Source organism: Coregonus lavaretus, assembly GCF_964263955.1.
Source record: "Coregonus lavaretus genome assembly, contig: HAP1_SCAFFOLD_4426, whole genome shotgun sequence".
Taxonomy (NCBI): domain Eukaryota; kingdom Metazoa; phylum Chordata; class Actinopteri; order Salmoniformes; family Salmonidae; genus Coregonus; species Coregonus lavaretus.
In genome coordinates this window covers 1-22,500 of record NW_028159443.1, presented here as the reverse complement: position 1 = coordinate 22,500, position 22,500 = coordinate 1, and the positions used below count along the sequence as shown (strand labels likewise).

The window sequence follows — 22,500 nt, the reverse complement described above, 5'->3', positions numbered from 1 at the left end:
CAATCTGTTACAGACTCAACTCTGAGAGGGTTTCAGTCAGATTAACACCTTAGACATAATCACACATAACAGGAATAAGACGTGCAACTTCCTGTGTTCATACTTCCTCTTACTAAAGATGATACTGCCAAGGTTGCATTAAGCACTGTGAAGCAGGGACAAAACACAGTAAGATTTGATCTAAAACATTTGATCTAAAACATGCCAAAGCCATCTCCCCTTTGCAGAATCTGACTTCCAGTGCTATCTTACTTTTTTTCATAGCAAGCACTACTACAGTGTAGGTCTGTAGACATACTAGACTATTTTCAGCTCTTGTGAAATCAGTGTATATTTATACCTTCTCATCCAATCACCTGAGTGGTAGTGTGTGTACAGCTGTGTGGTGTCAGTCATTGAAACCGAGAATATGCTGTATATACCAGGGTAAGGGTCAATTCCATTTCAATTACATCAATTTAGGAAGTAAACTGAAATTCCAACTTCCTAAATAGAGAAGCATTGAGAAAAACTGGAATATGAACTTCATTTTACTTCCTGAATTGATTGTAATGGAATTGACCCCAACCCTAGAATATGCTGTATGTTGATGTTTTTCAGAGAGTTTTTACCTGACAGAGAAGCTATTCTCGTTGCTGTCGGGGCCAGGGGAGAGGGGGGTGTTCTGGGCCGGGTCGGGCTCCTCCGGGCTGCTGACTAGAGGGGATGCAGGGGGAGGGTCTGACCCAGGGTTACCCGGCACAGTTGGACAGGGGGAGGGGAGTAGGGAGTGCATGGAACGCATCAGGGCATGGGACACCTGGAGTAGAGTAGAGTAGAGTAGAGTAGAGTAGAGTAGAGTAGAGTAGAGTAGAGTAGAGTAGAGTAGAGTAGAGTAGAGTAGAGTAGAGTAGAGTAGAGCAGAGCAGAGCAGAGTAGAGTAGAGTAGAGTAGAGTAGAGTAGAGTAGAGTAGAGTAGAGTAGAGTAGAGTAGAATAGAATAGAGCAGAGTAGAGTAGAGTAGAGTAGAGTAGAGCAGAGTAGAGTAGAATAGAGTAGAGTAGAGCAGAGCAGAGTAGAGTAGAGTAGAGTAGAATAGAACAGAGTAGAGTAGAATAGAGTAGAGTAGAGTAGAGTAGAGTAGAGTAGAGTAGAGTAGAATAGAGCAGAGCAGAGCAGAGCAGAGTAGAGTAGAGTAGAGTAGAGTAGAGCAGAGCAGAGTAGAGTAGAATAGAACAGAGTAGAGTAGAGTAGAGTAGAGTAGAGTAGAGTAGAATAGAATAGAGCAGAGTAGAGTAGAGTAGAGTAGAGTAGAGTAGAGTAGAGTAGAGCAGAGCAGAGCAGAGCAGAGCAGAGTAGAGTAGAGCAGAGCAGAGCAGAGCAGAGTAGAGTAGAGTAGAGTAGAGTAGAATAGAGCAGAGCAGAGCAGAGCAGAGCAGAGCAGAGTAGAGCAGAGCAGAGTAGAGTAGAGTAGAGTAGAGTAGAGCAGAGTAGAGCAGAGCAGAGCAGAGCAGAGCAGAGTAGAGTAGAGCAGAGCAGAGCAGAGTAGAGTAGAGTAGAGCAGAGCAGAGCAGAGCAGAGCAGAGTAGAGTAGAGCAGAGCAGAGCAGAGCAGAGTAGAGTAGAGCAGAGCAGAGCAGAGCAGAGCAGAGCAGAGCAGAGCAGAGTAGAGCAGAGCAGAGCAGAGTAGAGTAGAGTAGAGTAGAGTAGAGTAGAGTAGAGTAGAGTAGAATAGAATAGAGCAGAGTAGAGTAGAGTAGAGTAGAGTAGAGCAGAGTAGAGTAGAATAGAGTAGAGTAGAGCAGAGCAGAGTAGAGTAGAGTAGAGTAGAATAGAACAGAGTAGAGTAGAATAGAGTAGAGTAGAGTAGAGTAGAGTAGAGTAGAGTAGAATAGAGCAGAGCAGAGCAGAGCAGAGTAGAGTAGAGTAGAGTAGAGCAGAGCAGAGTAGAGTAGAATAGAACAGAGTAGAGTAGAGTAGAGTAGAGTAGAGTAGAGTAGAGTAGAATAGAATAGAGCAGAGTAGAGTAGAGTAGAGTAGAGTAGAGTAGAGCAGAGCAGAGCAGAGCAGAGCAGAGTAGAGTAGAGCAGAGCAGAGCAGAGCAGAGTAGAGTAGAGTAGAGTAGAGTAGAATAGAGCAGAGCAGAGCAGAGCAGAGCAGAGCAGAGTAGAGCAGAGCAGAGTAGAGTAGAGTAGAGTAGAGTAGAGCAGAGTAGAGCAGAGCAGAGCAGAGCAGAGCAGAGTAGAGTAGAGCAGAGCAGAGCAGAGTAGAGTAGAGTAGAGCAGAGCAGAGCAGAGCAGAGTAGAGTAGAGCAGAGCAGAGCAGAGCAGAGTAGAGTAGAGCAGAGCAGAGCAGAGCAGAGCAGAGCAGAGTAGAGCAGAGCAGAGCAGAGCAGAGCAGAGTAGAGTAGAGTAGAGTAGAGCAGAGCAGAGCAGAGCAGAGTAGAGTAGAGTAGAGTAGAGTAGAGTAGAGCAGAGCAGAGTAGAGTAGAGCAGAGCAGAGCAGAGCAGAGCAGAGCAGAGCAGAGTAGAGTAGAGCAGAGCAGAGCAGAGTAGAGTAGTGCAGAGCAGAGCAGAGCAGAGCAGAGCAGAGCAGAGCAGAGCAGAGTAGAGTAGAGTAGAGTAGAGTAGAGTAGAGCAGAGCAGAGCAGAGCAGAGCAGAGTAGAGCAGAGCAGAGCAGAGTAGAGTAGAGTAGAGTAGAGTAGAGTAGAGTAGAGCAGAGCAGAGCAGAGCAGAGCAGAGCAGAGTAGAGTAGAGTAGAGTAGAGTAGAGTAGAGTAGAGCAGAGTATAAAACATGTTATGGTTAGGGCCCTGCTGTTCTTTTCTATCCTTCATCCCACCTCAGGAGGCACCTTCTTACACCATGTGGCAAACAATTCTCACGTGTTCATACTATAATAGTCTAAAGGAATTATCCAATTAGTCCAAAATAAGTTGCCCAATCCTAACCGGGTGAATCGACTTCAAATTAAATGTCTGCCGACACTTATTGCCATCAGCAGCCTACACCGTAATGTACCAAATTATTTATTATTATTATTAATTACTATCTCAAGGACATGATCAACATAATGAACCACTTAAATCATTATCTGTTCACAACACTATATGAGAATAATAAGCATTTTATCTAAGAAAATTGAGGTGGGAAAAAAAACGAATTCAAAAGAACAGAATAGATGAGTTGACTGTATGTTACGGTGCTTAGTCTGGCTATGCACCATGCCGATGGCATCCCACTGGGCACACAGTGTTTAAATTAATGTTGTTTCCACGTTATTTCCACGTCATTTCCACGTTATAGACGTTGATTTGATGTTAAATTGACGTCTGTGCCCAGTGGGATAGCCTGTAGTTCATTTGTTCATTTAGCAGACAATACATTTATATTCCTGTGCCCTTACCACGGTCAACACACATATATTTTACAGTAAGAATATAATGAAATATAACAGAATAATATATAAATTATATTGTATCCCAAACAAACTATTGCCAAGTGTCGCAGGTGCGCACAATCCACACACTAAATGACAGCTACAAATGTATTGCATGCACTTACCTGTTACAGAGTAATTACATGGGTTATTCAGCTGGTATGAAGCTTGTGTGACATTTCATACATTTCATACATTTTATTGGACATTTTACAATTTACACTTGGACAATGTGATGTAATGTAAAGTGTGACCAAAGACGCACCTGTTTACTGAAGGAAAGTATCTTCCCCAGGCTCTCTCCCTCCAGTCCTCTTAGAGTTGTTGACCCATCTGGGGAGGGAGAGGCAGGCAGGGGAAGGCTACGCGTCCGCAGGCTGGCCTGCTTGCCCTGAGCCTGGGCATGGCTCTGGTCTCCCTCCCCCTCCTCTGGTGGTTGTAGTGGACCAAGGCTTTCTCCCTTGGAGCTGCTGGACCTCCTGGGCACCGGGCCAGAGGGGGAGACGGAGGCCTCCACAGCCTCATCCAGGGGCTCTGTTTCTGGGTCGGCCTCGGGGAGAGATGCCTCTAGGGTGGATGGGGTGGTGGTGGTGTCCTCGGGGGATGGTGAGTCAGAGATTTCTGTATTGGTGTCTGTTGTCTCTTCCACTGGGGTCTGGAGCTCCACTGGGGTCTGGAGCTCCGAGGCAGGGTGGGGGGTCGGAAGAAGAGAAAAGCAGGTTGGAGGAGAAGGGTGGGAGGCAGGAGAGGGAGGATGGGTGGAGTGAGGAGAGGCTGCAAGGGGAGAAGAGGACACCCTTCCGTCCTTTTCCTCGTCAGAGATTGGAGAGGTCACTTTAGCTCCTTTGCCCATGTCATGTTGGATTGTACCATTCTCCTCTAAGAGAGGGGGGTCACTCCTGATGGGTGCCTTGTCCTTCAGAGGGAGGGAGGTGGAGGGGGCTAGGGGCCTCCTGTTGTTGCCCCACCTCTCCTGACCCTTACCCTCAGGACTAGAGAAGGTCTCAAATGAATGGATCTTCTGCTTGATTGACAGGTTGGCTGCAGAGGAGGTGGGCCGTAGACTTACCCCGAAGGTGCTGTTGAAATACACATTTAAAAACGTTATTGTCCATCAACCTGGACAATTTACATGAGACAGAAATTGTTGTTGGCTTATAACTCATGAACACACAACACTGGGAATCAAACCCAGGTCACCTATACACTTCAACACCACCTTAACCCACTGAAATAAAGGTGTACGCTTTAGGCGCTAACACAAGTCTTCAGATCTCAGGCAAGACTAAACCGCCTTTTATACATTGCTATAAAACAAAAGACAAAGATAAATGTTATGGAGAAACACTACGTACGTTCCACCGCCTCTGTTGTCCAGGGGTTTGGCCAGCTCCGGCTGGGGCCTCCCGTTCCTGATACTCCTGAGGCTCTGACGGTTCCACATAGGCTTGGGGGCAACCGGGGGGGCCTTCCTCACCCCTGGGGGGTCCTCAGTCATTGGGCTAGGGGTGGAGATTAGGGAGGCAGGGGTGGAGGGGGTGGTGGGGTCTGGGGTGGTGTGGTGGTCGGAAGTACTGTTGAGTTCAGGAAGCTCAGGAAACTCACTCCTTTGGCTCATGGCGACTGGTTGGGATGGAGTGTGTGTTGCGTCGTGGTGTGAGCTGAGATGGTGTGTTTGTTGTTGATGTGTGCTATTGTGGGAGTGTGTGTTGTGTTGGTGTGGGCTCGGATGATTCGGACTCTGGTTGTGATGGGGGTCTCCAGGACCTCCAAGATCAGGGGGGCTGTCGGAGATCCTAACCCAGGGGTCGTGAAGCTTTTCTGGGGTGAGCTGCTCCACGCGAGCCTGCCTCCTCAGGCCCGGCCTCTTACTCTGGGAGCAGAGGTGGAGGGCAGACTCAGCACCTGAACACAGACACAACACAGGAAACACAATCTAAGAGGAGGAGAGATACAAGTGCTTCACAATGAGCTAGACTCACACTACCCTCACTGCAATAATGCATTCATACCTGCACAGCTTTCTGCTTTACTAATGTAAGTAAATAATAAGTTGTGGTGCCATTAAATATCACAATGTAAGAAATGATCTAAAGATGACGTTCACAAAGCTGGCATTCACAACTAATCTAAACAACGTGTTGTCTTTCAGGAAACATCTTCACAGGAAACGAACTGCAAATGGCCCCTATAGGTGTCTCAAGGAGCTGGATATTTGACTGTTGCCTCTGTACTGTACAAATGCTGTATTCTAATTTGTTTTTGGAAACTGAATGTGACTGACAAAAAGAAAGTATCCCTTCCTAGGCATGCCCTCTTCAAAAGCACATTTATAACGCACAGCATAGATGTTATAAATTCGTTTTTAACGAATAGTGTCATAAATTATATAAAGAGGGTAATCATAGGAAATGTCCACATGAAGTTTGGCAAGGTGGCCATACGGTACCTGTGTGTGGTCTGTCTTCTGTGCAGGATGAGTATCGAGGGCAGTCGGTGATGGCAGCAGAGTGAGCGTCAGAGTGGGTGAGATTCTCTCCACTTCCCCCTGAGTGTTCTCTCTCTCTTTCTCTCTCTCTTACTCTCTCACTCTCTACTTCCTGGAACACACATAAACAGGAAGTTAAAACGTTGAGCGCACCACTCAGCCTCCGACCGCAGAAAGCAATTCACCCTGCATTTACTGTCGCCCGTTAACCTCCACAACTTCACATGGACATGCATCCATCCATCACACTCACAACGACCAGATGCAGAACGTAATTGGATCACACACAATGCCAAGGCAAGGCCATTCTATGATATCCAAAAGCTTCATGCTTGATGTGGGTATAACACAAGCATCGTTCAGAATAACAGGGTAATCACTTACAAACACATAAGCAGATACTTCCAGAATCGAGAGGCCATCCTAACTATAAAAGCTTGCATTGTGAGACAGGTTTAAGGTTTAATGTTTCAGGGACAGGATACATAGGGAAGAGGTGTCATATTTTGACATCAATGCCTGCTCAAAGGCATGAATGTATGACATTCTGCAAAAAATAAACAAAAGGTATGATTGGTATGTTCATATTTTCTATTCTCAGTCCAAAGTAATCTCCATGCAAAACATTCACCAACACACATTCAAGAGTATGAAACGGTCCCACATACATTTCTACATAGTAACCTTATGCTCTTTCTCAAAGCCTTGTATACACTGCTAAAAAGCTGGAAGCATGTAGATGTGAATACAGAAACAACACATGTGACGATACACATTAGTTAGAGGAAAAATACATTAGTATACTGCATTTAGTAAATTCAGCATGGTTTAGCATATTGCTTATGGACAGAGAATAAGAAAAACAGTGAGATTATGTCTAATGGTATCCTTCTCTGCACTAATATCTAATGTTATCCTTCTCTGCACTACTGTCTAATGGTATCCTTCTCTGCACTACTGTCTAATGTTATCATTCTCTGCACTAATGTATAATGGTATCCTTCTATGCACTACTGTCTAATTGTCACGCCCTGACTCAGGGGACGTTTATTTGTTGAGTCAGGGTGTGTATATTCCGTGTTATGTTGGTTCTATGGTGTAGATTCTAGAATGTGTAGATCTATGTTGGCCGGGGTGGTTCCCAATCAGAGGCAGCTGTAACTCGTTGTCTCTGATTGGGGACCATGCTTAGGCAGCCTTTTGGCACCTGTTAGTTGTGGGATCTTGTTCCAGTTATGGTATGTTTGTGTGTTACCTTGGACTTCACGTTTTGTTTGTTGTTTTGTAGTGTGTTTATTCGTTTAAATAAACATGTACGCTTATCACACTGCGCCTTGGTTCGACCAGTCTTTAAACGATCGTGACACTAATGGTATCCTTCTCTGCACTACTGTCTAATGGTATCCTTCTCTGTACTACTGTCTAATGGTATCCTTCTCTGCACTAATGTCTAATGGTATCCTTCTCTGCACTAATGTCTAATGGTATCCTTCTCTGCACTACTGTCTAATGGTATCCTTCTCTGCACTACTGTCTAATGTTATCCTTCTCTGCACTAATGTCTAATGGTATCCTTCTCTGCACTAATGTCTAATGTATCCTTCTCTGCACTACTGTCTAATGTTATCCTTCTCTGCACTACTGTCTAATGGTATCCTTCTCTGCACTACTGTCTAATGTTATCCTTCTCTGCACTACTGTCTAATGGTATCCTTCTCTGCACTAATGTCTAATGGTATCCTTCTCTGCACTACTGTCTAATGTTATCCTTCTCTGCACTAATGTCGAATGTTGTCCTTCTCTGCACTAATGTCTAATGTTATCCTTCTCTGCACTAATGTCTAATGTTATCCTTCTCTGCACTAATGTCTGATGTTATCCTTCTCTGCACTAATGCCTAATGTTGTCCTGTGGTGTTCATTAGGCACCAAATGGAAAAAAAACTGGGACTACCTTGACTTGTCCAATAAGAAACTTTCATTCTCGTATTAAGACGTTTCCATTGCATGCCTTAATGAACTCGACCCAGCTCTGCAGATCAGCTTCACAGACAATGTGGTTTTAGAGAATAGGCAAGCGGAAGAACCAATGCAAAACAGAATAGCGTGTCTCGACCACAGCTGATGCCTGATGCATGAAGACAATGCAACTCTTTACACTGTTTTACAGACATTTTGAGCACGCCCCCTTCTTTCCTACAGTAGCTACCATTTATGGGCAATAAAAGCATCCAGTCTAGCTCTTCCTCAAATTTAAGGAAGTATGAATGAATGACAGACATTCATATAAAGCTGTCCTGTTGAGATGCATCGATATTTAGATGACTTTGATCACTGTGTTTGAGATGTAGATACTTTGATCCATCAATTCAAATTAATTATTTCAAAAACCTTTCAAACCTGCTTACAATATACCTATTCATTAATCCATCCATCCATCCAGAGTAATACATGTTTAAGTCAAGATGACTGGTTAGATATGAGTATACTTAGTAAATTCAGCATGTTTTAGCATATTGCTTGTGGACAAAAAAAATACATAAACAGTGAGATTATGTCAGATGCTGTCCTTTGCTGCGCTGGGTTGTGTTCTTTAGGCACCAAACGTAAGAAACCAAACCATCGTTGTAAATAGGTGTAAATAATGTTCTCTCCCTACCTGACAGTTGGTATGTGTGGGGCTCCATCCGTCCTCTCTAACAGGGGAGCCTCTACTGGAACCATTGGAGTCCGGCAGGCCCCCAGGGGCCCCCTCCTCACTAGTGACGTCCTGGTGTCTGCTGTACCTCCTTGGAGGTGCCAGGGCTTTGGGCCTGTTCTAGGGTCAGATTAGGAAAATATGTGTTGTATAAGCGTTTCTTACTGGACAATTCCAGGTAGTCCCAGCCTGTTTCAGTGCATTATTCTTCCATTTGGTGCCTAAAGTGTGGCCTTCCAGAAGCTTGTTTGGAAACCTCTGGAGTTAAGCTACCTTATTTCCCCTAGTGGCCAGGTCTAAGGTACGCTGGCTGGAGAGGTTGGCTGCTGGGGAGTTGTAGGGGACATTGTAGTCGTCATCAGGTACAGGGCAGACCAGTGCAGACAGTCTGTTATCACACCAGGGCTCAGCCGTGGACCCCTAGAACCATGATATCAAGAGGGATTAGGACCCCTAGAACCATGACCCCTTGAACTCTCAGAACCATGAGACAAAGAGGTATTAGAACCTCTAGAACCATGACCCCTAGAACTCCTACACCCATGAGATAAAGACGGATGAGAATCCCTAGAACCATGACCCCTAGAAGCCCTACACCCATGAGATAAAGACGGATTAGAATCCCTAGAACCATGACCCCTAGAACTCTTAGAACCACGAGATGAAGATGTATTAGAACCTCTAGAAACATGACAGACACCGATGTACAACACATCGACCCAATCCTTTCTCATCTTATTCTGGGATGCCTGGTTGTGGTGAGTTACCATGGGGATGTCGAGGCTGTGGACCCTTCCCATCAGATTATGGTGCGTGTTGTGGTTGGGTACAGTCAGGGTTTGACCATTAACCAGGTTGGTTCCTGGTCCGGGGCAGCAGTTGTGCTGATGGTTATGATGGGGGTTCTGGTTGTATGTGTTGCTGTCACTACAGGAGCGAGTCATGTTCTTCTGGGCTCGCCGGGCAGTCAGTTGGCTGAAGCTCCTCGCCACACAGCGCTCACACTTCCCTCTGGAGTGGGAGCAGGGGTCAGACCTACGCAGGCCTGGGGTTAAGAGGTCACAGGGAGAGACAGAAAGTGAGAGAGAGAGAGAGAGAGAGAGAGAGAGGGAGAGAGAGAGAGAGAGAGAGAGAGAGAGAGAGAGAGAGAGAGAGAGAGAGAGAGAGAGGGGGAGAGGGAGAGGGAGAGGGAGAAGGAGAGAGAGACACAAAGAGAGTGAGACCAGAAAGATGGAAACAGAGAAACAAAGAAACAAAGGTAGGTAGGTAGGTAGGTAGGTAGGTAGGTCGGTAGGTCGGTAGGTCGGTAGGTAGGTAGGTCGGTAGGTCGGTAGGTAGGTAGGTAGGTAGGTAGGTAGGTAGGTAGGTAGGTAGGTAGGTCGGTAGGTAGGTCGGTAGGTCGGTCAGTCATCGGTAGGTAGGTGAGAGAGATGGGATGAAACACAATGCAGTAATATTCCGGAAGGTAATGTGTGTGCATTATCGTCTGGCGACGCTAAACTAGCTGAGAGTTGATAAAGGTTGTTACTGTCTATACTCCACTGAGTTGATAAAGGTTGTTACCGTCTATACTCCACTGAGTTGATAAAGGTTGTTACTGTCTATACTCCACTGAGTTGATAAAGGTTGTTACTGTCTATACTCCACTGAGTTGATAAAGGTTGTTACCGTCTATACTCCACTGAGTTGATAAAGGTTGTTACTGTCTATACTCCATTGAGTTGATAAAGGTTGTTACTGTCTATATTCCACTGAGTTGATAAAGGTTGTTACTGTCTATACTCCACTGAGTTGATAAAGGTTGTTACTGTCTATACTCCACTGAGTTGATAAAGGTTGTTACCGTCTATACTCCACTGAGTTGATAAAGGTTGTTACTGTCTATACTCCACTGAGTTGATAAAGGTTGTTACTGTCTATACTCCACTGAGTTGATAAAGGTTGTTACTGTCTATACTCCACTGAGTTGATAAAGGTTGTTACCGTCTATACTCCACTGAGTTGATAAAGGTTGTTACTGTCTATACTCCACTGAGTTGATAAAGGTTGTTACTGTCTATACTCCACTGAGTTGATAAAGGTTGTTACTGTCTATACTCCACTGAGTTGATAAAGGTTGTTACTGTCTATACTACACTGAGTTGATAAAAGTTGTTACTGTCTATACTCCACTGAGTTGATAAAGGTTGTTACTGTCTATACTCCACTGAGTTGATAAAGGTTGTTACCGTCTATACTCCACTGAGTTGATAAAGGTTGTTACTGTCTATACTCCACTGAGTTGATAAAGGTTGTTACTGTCTATACTCCACTGAGTTAATAAAGGTTGTTACTGTCTATACTCCACTGAGTTGATAAAGGTTGTTACTGTCTATACTCCACTGAGTTGATAAAGGTTGTTACTGTCTATACTCCACTGAGTTGATAAAGGTTGTTACTGTCTATACTCCACTGAGTTGATAAAGGTTGTTACTGTCTATACTACACTGAGTTGATAAAAGTTGTTACTGTCTATACTCCACTGAGTTGATAAAGGTTGTTACTGTCTATACTCCACTGAGTTGATAAAGGTTGTTACCGTCTATACTCCACTGAGTTGATAAAGGTTGTTACTGTCTATACTCCACTGAGTTGATAAAGGTTGTTACTGTCTATACTCCACTGAGTTAATAAAGGTTGTTACTGTCTATACTCCACTGAGTTGATAAAGGTTGTTACTGTCTATACTCCACTGAGTTGATAAAGGTTGTTACTGTCTATACTCCACTGAGTTGATAAAGGTTGTTACTGTCTATACTCCACTGAGTTGATAAAGGTTGTTACCGTCTATACTCCACTGAGTTGATAAAGGTTGTTACTGTCTATACTCCACTGAGTTGATAAAGGTTGTTACTGTCTATACTCCACTGAGTTGATAAAGTTTGTTACTGTCTAAACTCCACTGAGTTGATAAAGGTTGTTACTGTCTATACTCCACTGAGTTGATAAAGGTTGTTACTGTCTATACTCCACTGAGTTGATAAAGGTTGTTGCTGTCTATACTCCACTGAGTTGATAAAGGTTGTTACCGTCTATACTCCACTGAGTTAATAAAGGTTGTTACTGTCTATACTCCACTGAGTTGATAAAGGTTGTTACTGTCTATACTCCACTGAGTTGATAAAGGTTGTTACTGTCTATACTCCACTGAGTTGATAAAGGTTGTTACTGTCTATACTCCAATGAGTTGATAAAGATTGTTACTGTCTATACTCCACTGAGTTGATAAAGGTTGTTACCGTCTATACTCCTGTCACGCCCTGACATTGAGATCTCTAGTTGGGTTGGTCAGGGTGTGAAATCTAGTTTATCTATTTCTATGTTGGCCGGGTGTGGTTCCCAATCAGAGGCAGCTGTTGATCGTTGTCTCTGATTGGGGATCATACTTAGGCAGCCATTTTGTCTACCTATGTTCTGGGATCTTGTTTCTGTTTGGCTTGTTGGATGTTTAGCCTCTTGAACTTCACGGTCTGTTGGATTTTGTTATTTTGTCGGTGTTTATAATAATAAACAACTATGTACTTATACCACGCTGCACCTTGGTCCGATCCTTTACTCAACAAACGTGACAGAAGATCCCACCACCAACGGACCAAGCAGCGTGGCCAGGAGGAGCAGACATGCTGGACACAGGTGGGGAAGACATTCTGGACATGGGAGGAGATATTGGCCGGTAAGGGACCCTGGGCGAAGGAAGAAGCCCAGGCAGGAAAGGATCAACGGCGACGACGAAGGAAGCCTGAGAGGTAGCCCCAAGAAACATTTTGGGGGGGGGAACACAGGGTGGTTGGCGGAGCAGCAGGAGGCCCTGGAAGGGCTGATTGTGGAGAGGGAGATAGCTATAGAAGAAGCTGCTATGATAGATGCCCTCCAAGACCTGCAGCTCAGTACTCTGAGAGAGGAGACCACCGCCTTACGGGAGCTGTTAGTTAAGAGGGAGCAGATGCTCTCCCTTCAGAAGGAGGCGCTGTAGGAGGCCCTCAGGGAGAAGGAGTCAGTGGATGCACGGAGAGAGGAGCTGGCCAGACAACAGGAGGAGCTGAGAGAGGAGTTAACCCTCCAGCAGCAGAGAACTCAGTCCTTAGAGCAGAGGCTGGCGGAGCCAGGTTTAGCAGAGCCAACTCCCCGCACTCGCTTTGAGGAGCGTGTGACCATGCAGGCACCAGGCTATGCGCCGGCTTTACGCACTGTGCCGCCAGTGCGCCTTCACAGAGCGGTACGGTCCGTGCCTGCTCCTCGCAGTGGTGCGTGTCTCCAGTCCGGTATGACTTGTACCTGCTCCTCGCACCAAACCAGTGGTGCATGTCCCCAGCCCGGTACGGCTCGTGCCTGCTCCTCGCACTAAACCAGTGGTGCGTGTCTCCAGCCCGGTGCGCCCCGTACCTGCTCCTCGCACCAAACCAGTGGTGCGTGTCCCCAGCCCGGTACGGCCCGTGCCTGCTCCTCGCATCAAACCAGTGGTGCGTGTCTCCAGCCCGGTAAGGCCCGTACCTGCTCCTCGCACCAAACCAGTGGTGCGTGTCCCCAGCCCGTCGGCCCCTTTTCAGGGTCTGGGCCTCCCACACCAGGGTCCAGACAGGGCTTGGTGCCTCGCGGGAGGACTGCCGAGCCGGAACCAGACGTCAACCCCTCTCCAGGGTCGGGGTCTCCCACACCAGGGTCCAGACAGGGCTTGGTGCATCGCGGGAGGACTGCTGGGCCGGGACCAGACGTCAGTCCCACTCCACTGAGTTAATAAAGGTTGTTACCGTCTATACTCCTGTCACGCCCTGACATTGAGATCTCTAGTTGGGTTGGTCAGGGTGTGAAATCTAGTTTATCTATTTCTATGTTGGCCGGGTGTGGTTCCCAATCAGAGGCAGCTGTCGATCGTTGTCTCTGATTGGGGATCATACTTAGGCAGCCATTTTGTCTACCTATGTTCTGGGATCTTGTTTCTGTTTGGCTTGTTGGATGTTTAGCCTCTTGAACTTCACGGTCTGTTGGATTTTGTTATTTTGTCGGTGTTTATAATAAAAAACAACTATGTACTTATACCACGCTGCACCTTGGTCCGATCCTTTACTCAACAAACGTGACAGAAGATCCCACCACCAACGGACCAAGCAGCGTGGCCAGGAGGAGCAGACATGCTGGACACAGGTGGGGAAGACATTCTGGACATGGGAGGAGATATTGGCCGGTAAGGGACCCTGGGCGAAGGAAGAAGCCCAGGCAGGAAAGGATCAACGGCGACGACGAAGGAAGCCTGAGAGGTAGCCCCAAGAAACATTTTGGGGGGGGAACACAGGGTGGTTGGCGAAGCAGCAGGAGGCCCTGGAAGGGCTGATTGTGGAGAGGGAGATAGCTATAGAAGAAGCTGCTATGATAGATGCCCTCCAAGACATGCAGCTCAGTACTCTGAGAGAGGAGACCACCGCCTTACGGGAGCTGTTAGTTAAGAGGGAGCAGATGCTCTCCCTTCAGAAGGAGGCGCTGTAGGAGGCCCTCAGGGAGAAGGAGTCAGTGGATGCACGGAGAGAGGAGCTGGCCAGACAACAGGAGGAGCTGAGAGAGGAGTTAACCCTCCAGCAGCAGAGAACTCAGTCCTTAGAGCAGAGGCTGGCGGAGCCAGGTTTAGCAGAGCCAACTCCCCGCACTCGCTTTGAGGAGCGTGTGACCATGCAGGCACCAGGCTATGCGCCGGCTTTACGCACTGTGCCGCCAGTGCGCCTTCACAGAGCGGTACGGCCCGTGCCTGCTCCTCGCAGTGGTGCGTGTCTCCAGTCCGGTATGACTTGTACCTGCTCCTCGCACCAAACCAGTGGTGCATGTCCCCAGCCCGGTACGGCTCGTGCCTGCTCCTCGCACTAAACCAGTGGTGCGTGTCTCCAGCCCGGTGCGCCCCGTACCTGCTCCTCGCACCAAACCAGTGGTGCGTGTCCCCAGCCCGTCGGCCCCTTTTCAGGGTCTGGGCCTCCCACACCAGGGTCCAGACAGGGCTTGGTGCCTCGCGGGAGGACTGCCGAGCCGGAACCAGACGTCAACCCCTCTCCAGGGTCGGGGTCTCCCACACCAGGGTCCAGACAGGGCTTGGTGCATCGCGGGAGGACTGCTGGGCCGGGACCAGACGTCAGTCCCACTCCACTGAGTTAATAAAGGTTGTTACTGTCTGTACTCCACTGAGTTGATAAAGGTTGTTACCGTCTATACTCCACTGAGTTGATAAAGGTTGTTACCGTCTATACTCCACTGAGTTGATAAAGGTTGTTACTGTCTATACTCCACTGAGTTGATAAAGGTTGTTACTGTCTATACTCCACTGAGTTGATAAAGGTTGTTACCGTCTATACTCCACTGAGTTGATAAAGGTTGTTACCGTCTATACTCCACTGAGTTGATAAAAGTTGTTACCGTCTATACTCCACTGAGTTGATAAAGGTTGTTACTGTCTATACTCCACTGAGTTGATAAAGGTTGTTACTGTCTATACTCCACTGAGTTGATAAAGGTTGTTACCGTCTATACTCCACTGAGTTGATAAAGGTTGTTACCGTCTATACTCCACTGAGTTGATAAAGGTTGTTACCGTCTATACTCCACTGACTGGCGTCCTGCTTTAGTTTGCTGGTCTCTACAGCCTGGGCTATGGCATCGTTCAGCTGCTGCTCTGACACCTAAAGATACACACAGACACATTGCATTTAACACACACACATGAGCACGCACGTACACGCACACACACACACATACACACACCACCACAAAACAAATGCACTTTCCCCCATCCCCCCCCTCCCCCAACCCACACACAATATTACATGATATACACACGTTTATATAAGGCTATAAGTCCAGACATTGTGTGTATATAAGGTTAGACAGGGTGTGTATATAAGGCCAGACAGGGTGTGTATATAAGGCCAGACAGGGTGTGTATATAAGGCCAGACAGGGTGTGTATATAAGGTTAGACAGGGTGTGTATATAAGGCCAGACAGGGTGTGTATATAAGGTTAGACAGGGTGTGTATAAAAGATTAGACAGGGTGTGTATATAAGACCAGACAGGGTGTGTATATAAGACCAGACAGGGTGTGTATATAAGACCAGACAGGGTGTGTATATAAGACCAGACAGGGTGTGTATATAAGGTTAGACAGGGTGTGTATATAAGATTAGACAGGGTGTGTATATAAGACCAGACAGGGTGTGTATATAAGGCCAGACAGGGTGTGTATATAAGGCCAGACAGGGTGTGTATATAAGGCCAGACAGGGTGTGTATATAAGGCCAGACAGGGTGTGTATATAAGGCCAGACAGGGTGTGTATATAAGGTTAGACAGGGTGTGTATATAAGGCCAGACAGGGTGTGTATATAAGGCCAGACAGGGTGTGTATATAAGGTTAGACAGGGTGTGTATATAAGGCCAGTCAGGGTGTGTATATAAGGTTAGACAGGTGTGTGTATATAAGACCAGACAGGGTGTGTATATAAGGCCAGACAGGGTGTGTATATAAGGCCAGACAGGGTGTGTATATAAGGTTAGACAGGGTGTGTATATAAGGCCAGTCAGGGTGTGTATATAAGGTTAGACAGGGTGTGTATATAAGACCAGACAGGGTGTGTATATAAGATTAGACAGGGTGTGTATATAAGACCAGACAGGGTGTGTATATAAGACCAGACAGGGTGTGTATATAAGGCCAGACAGGGTGTGTATATAAGGCCAGACAGGGTGTGTATATAAGGCCAGACAGGGTGTGTATATAAGGCCAGACAGGGTGTGTATATAAGGTTAGACAGGGTGTGTATATAAGGCCAGACAGGGTGTGTATATAAGGTTAGACAGGGTGTGTATATAAGGCCAGACAGGGTGTGTATATAAGACCAGACAGGGTGTGTATATAAGGCCAGACAGGGTGTGTATATAAGACCAGACAGGGTGTGTATATAAGACCAGACAGGGTGTGTATATAAGACCAGACAGGGTGTGTATATAAGGTAAGACAGGGTGTGTATATAAGGTCAGACAGGGTGTGTATATAAGGCCAGACAGGGTGTGTATATAAGACCAGACAGGGTGTGTATATAAGGTTAGACAGGGTGTGTATATAAGGCCAGACAGGGTGTGTATATAAGGTTAGACAGGGTGTGTATATAAGGCCAGACAGGGTGTGTATATAAGGTTAGACAGGGTGTGTATATAAGGTTAGACAGGGTGTGTATATAAGGTTAGACAGGGTGTGTATATAAGGCCAGACAGGGTGTGTATATAAGGCCAGACAGGGTGTGTATATAAGGTTAGACAGGGTGTGTATATAAGGCCAGACAGGGTGTGTATATAAGGTTAGACAGGGTGTGTATATAAGGCCAGACAGGGTGTGTATATAAGGCCAGACAGGGTGTGTATATAAGGCCAGACAGGGTGTGTATATAAGGCCAGACAGGGTGTGTATATAAGGTTAGACAGGGTGTGTATATAAGCCCAGACAGGGTGTGTATATAAGGTTAGACAGGGTGTGTATATAAGACCAGACAGGGTGTGTATGTAAGGTTAGACAGGGTGTTTATAAAAGGCTATGAGGCCAAACGGGGTGCTTACTTTGGGGTCGGGGTGTCGACTGATGATGATCTGGACTGGCCCGGGTGCGCACTGGCTCAGAACCATGTACACATCGTTCAGCACCATGTTGTACACCACCGTGTTGTTGATCTCCATAATCTCATCTCCACATCTAGGAGAGGGAAGAGGGGGAGAGAGAGGGGAAGGTAGAGAGAGGGGAGGGGAGAGAGAGAGGGGAGGGGGAGATGGAGAGTGAGTGTGAAGATGTAAGTAAAAATACGGTAACTGATTCAAGCTGAGCATATGCACAGACCATGTGTCAACAATAAACTGCTCTGGATCAGTGACTCTGCTCAATGACTAATGGAGAGAGGTTCTGTGATGTCCTCTCCAGAGTCTCCTCCTTCCCTCCCCTTCTCATGCATTGAAAAGCATTGGATTAGTGCAACCATGGCTTGAGGGCGTTTCCACTACATCCATTCCTTTCCAAATCCTTGATGGGGAGGGTACAAGTGCACACTTGGGATAAAGGTAAAGAATGGGACCACAACCAGGGAGTAAGGAAGTGGGAAGTGTACTGAGGTAAGAGACTCCTTTTCATGACAAGGAGTGTAATGTTAGCACAAACAGACAGGTACCCAGGCTATGTGTATTCAGCATTTACAGAATGTTTCTTTAACCCTTACCTGAGTCTACTGTCCATGTGTGCCACCGACCCAGGGGACAGGGTGTGGATATAGATGCCACGGCAACCATCTCCAGAGGGCACACAACACAGCCCAATACCCAGCCCCACACCAGCCTCTACACACACACACACACATGCCCGCACGCACACAGGCACACAAACACACACACGAAGACAGATATGACATTGTGTAAGTTAGATGATCTAGCTTTAGCTTAGCTATACCATCCAAGTCCAAATCATAATACAACTTATAATATCTTATTTTTGACCCCCTGACCTTTGTGCAAAGTGATCTCCATCATGACGCGATCCCGGGGTTTGGCCAAAGGCGGCAGGGTGTTGGTGTTTGTGTGTGTGTTGGCGGCGGTGACACCGCTGAGGTAGTTGTAGTCCCCCATATCAGTGCTGACCCGGGCCATGCCAGTACTGGAGCTGAGAGAGCGAGACCGACACAGCTGTGCTACCGCCGCCTGGCCACAGAGGGCGCCGACACGCAGGCTGGTCCTCACCGCCAGAGTCAACAGACCCTTCTTTATCTGCTGTGGAGGGAGGAAGGGAGGGATCGAGAGGGAGAAAGTAAAGGAGAAGGATAGAGGGAGAGGGATATGGAGAAGGAAGTAGAGAGGGATAGACAGGGAGAGGGAGAGGGAAAAGAGAGAGAGAAGAAGAGGGAAAGAGGGAGAATGAGAAGGAGAGGGAGAAGGAGTGGGAGAGAGGGAGAGAGGGAGAAGGAGAGGGAGAGAGGGAGAAGGAGAGGGAAAGAGGGAGAGAGGGAGAGAGGGAGAAGGATTGGGAAAGAGGGAGAGAGGGAGAATGAGAAGGAGAGGGAGTAGGAGAGGGAGAGAGGGAGAGAGGGAGAGAGGGAGAGAGGGAGAAGGATTGGGAAAGAGGGAGAGAGGGAGAATGAGAAGGAGAGGGAGAGAGGGAGAGAGGGAGAGAGGGAGAAGGAGAGGGAGAGAGGGAGAAGGAGAGGGAGAGAAGGAGAGAGGGAAAAGGAGAGCGGGATGGAGAGGGAGAGAGGATAATTCTGATTAATAAAGATGGATCTTAAATATAATGATCTGTGTTTATTATAACATAGTCTGTTAGGTTGTTCTAGAACAGGGGTAGACAACCCTTGACCTGGAGTGCTGCAGGCACTTCATGCTTTTGATTTAACCAACCAGGAGGACCAGGTGTGTTGAAATTAGGCAATCAGGTGTGGTGCCTAGTGGAACAAAATCCTGCATTACCTGCGGCACTCCAGGAACAGGGTTGCCTACCCCTGTTCTAAAATGTCTTCACCAATCAAAAGTGATCCTTTTAATTCCAGCATGTTGTATTATGGCTGTAATAATGTTGTATTATGGCTGTAATAACGGTGTAATACGGCTGTAACAACTATGTAATATGATGATTTGTTGTGGTGCTGCAGTCTTACTTTGAATCTCTGCAGTGCGTCCTCATGAGTTAGGCCATGTAGAGACTCTCCATTCAACTCCAGGATCTCATCCCCTGAGAGAGAACGAAGAGAGAGAGAGAGAGAGAGAGAGAGAGAGAGAGAGAGAGAGAGAGAGAGAGAGAGAGAGAGAGAGAGAGAGAGAGAGAGAGAGAGAGAGAGAGAGAGAGAGAGAGAGAGAGAGAAACAGAGACAGAGACAGAGACAGAGACAGAGAGAGAGAGAGAGAGAGAGAGAGACAGACAGACAGGGACAGAGAGAGACAGACAGAGACAGAGAGTGAGAGAGAGAGAGACCGAGAGAGAGAGAGAGAGAGAGAGATTACTTTACATAACTGTAGATTACTTTATCACTGACCTCAACCCAGAGTCTCTCAGAGCGTTCAGTCAGCCCACTGACACCCCTATCAGATCACAGCAAAATCACAGTCTACTTGAACAGAGCAATACTCAATCATGAGACATCAAAGCCAAAGGAACTACATAATATTAAGAAATGCTATAGATGGAAGGAAAGTAGCTTAGAAACCTACCAAAAAACATTTAGGCAACAACAAATTCAATCGCTTTTAGACAACTTCCTGGAGAAAAAGTTTCACTGTAATAGTGAAGGTTTAAACTTGGCAGTAGAAAACCTAAACAGTATATTTGACCTCTCAGCTTCCCTATCAAATCTAGGAGACAACCTAAGAAAATTAACAACAATGACAAATGGTTTGATGAAGAATGCAAAAACCTAAGAATGAAATCCAACCAAAAACCTATCCAACCAAAAACATAGAGACCCAGAAAACCTGAGCCTACGCCTTCACTATGGTGAATCACTAAAACAATACAGAAATAAACTACGGAAAAAGAAGAAACAGCACGTCAGAAATCAGCTCAATGTAATTGAAGAATCCATAGAATGTAACCACTACGGGAAAATTGGAACACACTAAACAAACAACACAAAGAGTTATCTATCCAAAACGGATCTGTATGAATAAACCACTTCTCCAATCTTTTTGGCCCTATAACAAAGAACAAACAGCAAACACATATACATGATCAAACAATAATCTTAGAATCAACAATTCAAAACTACCAGAACCCACTGGATTCTCCAATTACATTGAATGAACTACAGGACAAAATACAAATCCTCCAACCTAAAAAGGCCTGTGGTGTTGATGGTATCCTAAATTAAATGATAAAATATACAGACCACCAATTCCAATTGGCTATACTTAAACTCTTTAACATCATCCTCAGCTCCGGCATTGTCACGACTTCCTCCGAAGCTGCCTCCCCTCCTTGTTCGGGCAGGCTTCGGCGTTCGTCGTCACCGGCCTTCTAGCCACTGCCGCTCCATATCTCATCATTCCATTTGTCTTGTCTTGTCAATTATACACACCTGGTTCATATTCCCGTCATTAGTACGTGTTTAAGTGTTCCCTCTGCCCCCCTTGTCCTTGTGGGTGATTGTTCATTGTGAGGATTAGTAGCTCGGTTGAGCTCAGTATTTTGTGTTGCCGGGGTGTTTTCCCCGTGTGCATGTTTGTTCCAGTGCGCCTGTTTTGTGCACTGAACTGGTTACGCTGGATTATGGAAAAATCTCTGTATACTGTGATTTATCCTCTTGCACCTGACTCCTTCAAATCACGCATCACAGGCATTTTCCCCAATATTTGGAACCAGGACTGCTCACCCCAATCCACAAAAGTGGAGACAAATTTGACCCCAATAACTACCGTGGGATATTCGTCAACAGCAACCTTGGGAAAATCCTCTGCGTTATCATTAACAGCAGACTAGTTCATTTCCTCAGTGAAAACAATGTACTGAGCAAATGTCAAATTTGCTTTTTACCAAATTACCATACGACAGACCACGTATTCACCCTGCACACCCTAATTAAGGCTTTGTTGATTTCGAAAAAGCTTTTGACTCAATTTGGCGTGAGGGTCTGCTATGCAAATGGATGGAAAGCGGTGTTGGGGGAAAAACCCACGACATTATAAAATCCATGTACACAAACAACAAGTGTGTGGTTAAAACTGGCAAAAAACACACACATTTATTTCCACAGGGCCGTGGGGTGAGACAGGGATGCAGCTTGATTCCCACCCTCTTCAACACATATATCAACGAATTGGCGAGGGCACTAGAACTGTCTGCAATACCAGGCCTCACTACTAAAATCTGAAGTCAAATGTCTACTGTTTGCTGATGATCTGGTGCTTCTGTCCCCTACCAAGGAGGGCCTACAGCAGCACCTAGATTTTCTGCACAGATTCTGACAGACCTGGGCCCTGACAGTAAATCTCAGTAAGACAAAAATTATGGTGTTCCAAAAAAGGTCCAGTTGCCAGGACCACAAATTCTCGATCCCAAAACGCCAAATAATGCATGCAGAGCAGAATTAGGCCGACACCCGCTAATTATCAAAATCCAGAAAAGAGCCATTAAATTCTACAACCACCTATAAGTAAGCGATTCCCAAACCTTCCATAACAAAGCCTTCACCTACAGAGAGATTAACCTGGAAAAGATTCCCCTAAGCAAGGTGGTCCTGGGTCTCTGTTCACAAACACAAACAGACCCCACAGAGCCCCAGGACAGCAACACAATTAGACAAAACCAAATCATGAGAAAACAAAAAGATAATTACTTGACACATTGGATAGAAGTAACAAAAAAAACAGAGCAAACTAGAATGCTATTTGGCCCTAAACAGAGAGTACACAGTGGCAGAATACCTGACCACTGTGACTGACCCAAAATTAAGGAAAGCTTTGACTATGTACAGATTCCGTGAGCATAGCCTTGCTATTGAGAGAGCCCACCGTAGGCAGACCTGGCTCTCAAGAGAAGACAGGCTATGTGCACACTGCCCACAAAATGAGGTGGAAACTAAGCTGCACTTCCTAACCTCCTGCCAATTGTATGACAATATTAGAAACACATATTTCCTTGAGATTACACAGACCCACAAAGAATTCCAAAACAAACCCAATTTGGATAAACTCCCATTATCTATTGGGTGAAATACCACAGTGTGCCATCAAAGCAGCAATATTTGTGACCTGTTGCCACAAGAAAAGGGCAACCAGTGAAGAACAAACACCATTGTAAATACAACCCATATTTATGTTTATTTATTTTCCCTTTTGTACTTTAACTATTTGACATCGTTACAAGACTG

The 22,500-nt window shown here is 46.1% G+C and overlaps 1 protein-coding gene across 1 annotated transcript in view; it reads right to left on the bottom strand.

Annotated features, from left to right (window-relative positions):
• The window catches only part of LOC311122839 (pro-interleukin-16-like), a gene marked incomplete at its 5' end in the record, with an annotated part of 27,574 nt that extends 8,204 nt beyond the window's left edge, over window positions 1–19,370 (bottom strand). Inside the window, 12 exons of the mRNA XM_084197154.1 lie at window positions 612–799; window positions 3,682–4,495; window positions 4,772–5,321; window positions 5,866–6,016; window positions 8,563–8,721; window positions 8,875–9,021; window positions 9,369–9,646; window positions 15,209–15,296; window positions 17,225–17,357; window positions 17,872–17,989; window positions 18,154–18,415; window positions 19,297–19,370. Of these exons, the coding sequence (XP_084053280.1) occupies window positions 612–799; window positions 3,682–4,495; window positions 4,772–5,321; window positions 5,866–6,016; window positions 8,563–8,721; window positions 8,875–9,021; window positions 9,369–9,646; window positions 15,209–15,296; window positions 17,225–17,357; window positions 17,872–17,989; window positions 18,154–18,415; window positions 19,297–19,370 (2,962 nt within the window). The remainder of the gene's footprint in view (window positions 1–611; window positions 800–3,681; window positions 4,496–4,771; window positions 5,322–5,865; window positions 6,017–8,562; window positions 8,722–8,874; window positions 9,022–9,368; window positions 9,647–15,208; window positions 15,297–17,224; window positions 17,358–17,871; window positions 17,990–18,153; window positions 18,416–19,296) is intronic.
• Between the last annotated feature and the right edge of the window lie 3,130 nt (window positions 19,371–22,500).